Source organism: Myotis davidii, unplaced genomic scaffold (assembly GCF_000327345.1).
Source record: "Myotis davidii unplaced genomic scaffold, ASM32734v1 scaffold512, whole genome shotgun sequence".
NCBI classification, from domain to species: Eukaryota; Metazoa; Chordata; class Mammalia; order Chiroptera; family Vespertilionidae; genus Myotis; species Myotis davidii.
The window spans coordinates 884,683-888,414 of NW_006284323.1; the positions used below are offsets into that span (position 1 = coordinate 884,683).

Below are 3,732 nucleotides of genomic sequence, written 5' to 3' on the forward strand. Positions count from 1 at the left end.
GGACACATCAACGATGAGACCCTAGGACAGCTGCGTGGAGGTCCAGGAATTAGGGATTTAGATGAGCATTTTCCCGTCAATAATTATTTTCCACATCAGCGTGCTGTATCCAGGGAGTCACTGGTGCCGCTCTGGTATGAACTGTGGTCACACCAGAGTGGCCTCCAGGAGAGCGTCCAGGGGTGGGGGGGCAGGCTGGCATTTATTAAAGGTCTGCCTGGCATTTCTGTTTCTCTACAGAGGACATTTTGTAGGGGCATGCAGCTTAAGAGACCTGGAAATTTGAAATGGACCCTGAAATTCTGGGGTAGAATTAGAATCTGCTTAATAAAAACAGGACCTGATACCACTGACTTACATATATTTACATGAATTAAAGAGAAATCATCTGAAAGCCCTGGGAGTGCATTTGTACTCACAAAGGTCTGCTTCTCAATTTAAATAAAACCCCAAGTTTGTGGCATACGATTCCTTGCTGAGATGCACAGGTGATGCCAGGAAGGGTCTGGACCCCCACACCCCTCCCCGCTCTCTCTCTGATGACCACCCTCTCTCTCTCTCCCATCACCGCACCCTCCCCAATGTCCACAGGCTCCCTGAAAATAGCAACACAGCAGAGTCCCCGATTCCACGGCTCAGAAAAAGGCGACACCGGGGCCACACGTGCACATGGAACGGAGATGCAAGGATACTGACAAAAATACATCCTGTACAATAAACCTGCTTATTAGTCACGACCCTGCTCATCCGGAGGCCCACCCGTGCTTTCAGCAAGCATTCTCATCTAGAATGTGCTCACTGGGGTAAACACCAGGAGAAGCTGCGGTAAGACACAGGCAGCATGACATGGAGGGACGTGTGTGGACGTGGCTCTGCACACACAGGGACCCAGTCACCGAAGGTCTCCCGTGAGAGCTGCCGGAACACTGCAGAGCAAGCTCACTGCTGTAGGCGTGCTGACTGCACCTGCACAGGTGAGGTCATGCATTCAAGGCTTTAACCCACGACGCACTGCTCCCTGGCTTCCCATTTTTACCCAAACCCTGTCTGCAGCCTGTCCAGCAGCCACGCTTTCAGAAATAAACCTACACCCCACTCCACATGTAGGAGAAACGCCGCTGTCTACTGTTCACACGCACATGCATCTTCTTCTGCTAGCACCCCACATGTCAAGCTCCATAATCCCTGACACACAGATATGTTTTCACCATGTCAGACCTTTTGATGTATGTGGCCTAGCAGTAATCAGTTTGGGTATTAGAATGCATGGATCTTGTATCCAGCACATGCAGGAATTTTTCAAAATTAAGGAAGACTGAAATATGACAGTTGTTGAAAAAATATACTTCTCTGTGTTTTTTCCAAGTCTCATTCAGAGAGGAAGGTTTCTTTAATTTCACATTTTTAACATATGAACGGGCAGCATTCAAACCGGACTCATATTATTGCTGATGTGACTGTACATGTTATGGTCTTTTGCACAGTACACAGTGAACACTGAGCATCATTCATTGAAAATCTCTTTAAAGCTGGTTTCCCCTCAAAAAGAAAGAGCTCAATGCTCTACAGTCAGCTTTTTCTTTTTTTTTCCAATGCTTGGTCATGTAAAGAGAGGGCCATTTTTATGCAAGAGTCAGGCCCATCGCCTCCTGGCAAGTGGGATCAGAACATGCTACACAGCGACGTAAAACATTCATTTGCATGTACAGTCTAGACCCCGTATTCTGAAAGCTACCTGTATTCACTACAGGACTCATCAGGGGGATTATCAATGTCCTGAAAAAGGGTATACGAAGATAATGCTCCCAGAACGTGGTGTTCTGCACACACAGATGCTTTGCATGTATTTTCCATGTAGTAGAATATTTGAGGTCTTATACAATTTTCTCAAGGTATGATTCCTTCATGATTATTTCAGTATAAAAGCTGATTCAAATATTTATCAGTATCAGAGGCTGTCTCAGAAATCCTTCCATGCTATTTCTGTCACATGTAACTGAAACTGTAGAACAGAAGCTGACGGACTGAGGACCCTAATCGGCACCAGCTCTTTCGTCACCCTGAACCACACTCAGGAGGTTTCCTTTCATCCAGGAACCCAGGCCTCTCCTCGGAGTCCCAAGACGAGCGCCCGGTGGGTGAAACAGGCCGTCATGGCTTTGTGGCACTGGACACGTATGTGAGCCTGCCTACGTGTCCTCTGCTTCGCATGAGCAGCACAGCGAGAGGGCCTGATGCATCGCCACCCAGCAGCCCAGGCGGAGCTCCCCCCAAGGTAAATCCCCGCGAGGCTGCAGAGGAGGCGGAGTGCCCTCTGGGAAAGATGGGTGTCAAGTCAGAACTTGTTGCAACCCTTCCCTGCTGGGAAGCCTCCGGATGGAAGTTGTGAACACTTCGCTTTAGGTTATATTACAGAGCAAAGGAGCATCTGCATGTGAATTTCAGGAGAGCTTTCCTCCAGCTTACCTTTCCTGTCACCTTTTTTTTTTACACAGTGTATGCATTTCCTAGGGCTGTGGGTGTGTTGTTTCTTTAAGTGCTATTTACACAGGCCAAGAAAACGTAGCGATGCACTAACACCAGCTGCCCTGTGCATCCCCCAGGAAAACCTTAGCCTCCCCCTTGGCTTCTGGTATTTTCTCACAAGGGCAAGATTTCCTCTCTCCCTCTCCCCCTCCCTCCCTCTCCTTCTCTCCCTCCTTCCTTTCCTCCCCCCCCCCTCCCCTCTCTGTCCCTGCCTCCCTGCCCTCCTGGGGAGGGTATTCTGCTTAATGCTTTAATTTTAACTGTCAGCAAGTCATACGTTTTATGCAGATTTGTGTTCCAAATCTGAACTAGGAACTGACGCTGTAGCGACTCCCAGGCAATGCTGAAGGATGACAATTTCCTCTCATCCCCAAATAAGAGGGAGCCATTCATACATGTAAGTTCATATTTACGCCGTGACAGGCAGCTGAAGGTGCAGTCACACTTACTAATTGGGTCTGATGTTCAAATGCCCAGGAAGAAAGCTGTTCAAAATCTACTATCGGGTGGGCATGAGGCAGGCACGGCTCCTCACCATCTTCCCCGTTTTATGTGTGCCACCACACAGGTGTTTTTTAAAAACCGGTCCACATCTCAGATGATGTAATGCTTATGAGTGCATATTTTTCTATAAATGCCTGCGAGGACAGTGTAGTACCAAGGAGGTGGGGGCGGGGCGGGAGGGTAGATCTGTCTTCCAGCCACCGCCGGGGGGCAACTAGAACCGAATTAAAGGGCACGTTTTAAATGCTCATCAAGCCTGGCACCTGAAGGCAGATGCGCCTAATGGACCCTCCACCTGCCTGCACCAGGACTGCCATGTCCGCTGGGGGTTGTAATGTGTCCAAGTGCCCTTCTCCCCGCTTCCTCTCCCCGCACCAGGTTGGTTCTGAAGGAGGGGCCACCTAGAACTGGAGTTGTCACTTTGCTAGGTAAGCGCCTCGACATGATTAGAAAGCAATATTCCCGGCCTCCTCATTGCCTCCTCTCCTCCCAAGGAAATTAAAAATAAATAAATAAAAGCATGATCGTGTAAGCAAGCAAAGATGGGGAAACCAGGCAAGACTTCCCATGCATCCAGCCCCCCGCTCCCGTCCACAGGAGACACGGGCATCATCGCCACCCGCAAGGCTCACCATTCGCGAAGCTCTGGAACAAGGAGAGGGCCAGTATCCACATGCCCCTGCTGCTCCCCGGCCTCCCGCG

General features: G+C 49.5%; 1 protein-coding gene across 1 annotated transcript in view; it reads right to left on the minus strand.

Moving 5' to 3' along the window:
- DSCAM (Down syndrome cell adhesion molecule) overlaps positions 1 to 3,726 on the minus strand; it is a 476,284-nt gene extending 472,558 nt beyond the window's left edge. The window contains exon 1 of the mRNA XM_006754318.2: positions 3,663 to 3,726. Within this exon, the coding sequence (XP_006754381.2) occupies positions 3,663 to 3,705 (43 nt within the window). The 5' untranslated portion in view covers positions 3,706 to 3,726. The remainder of the gene's footprint in view (positions 1 to 3,662) is intronic.
- Positions 3,727 to 3,732: the final 6 nt, after the last annotated feature.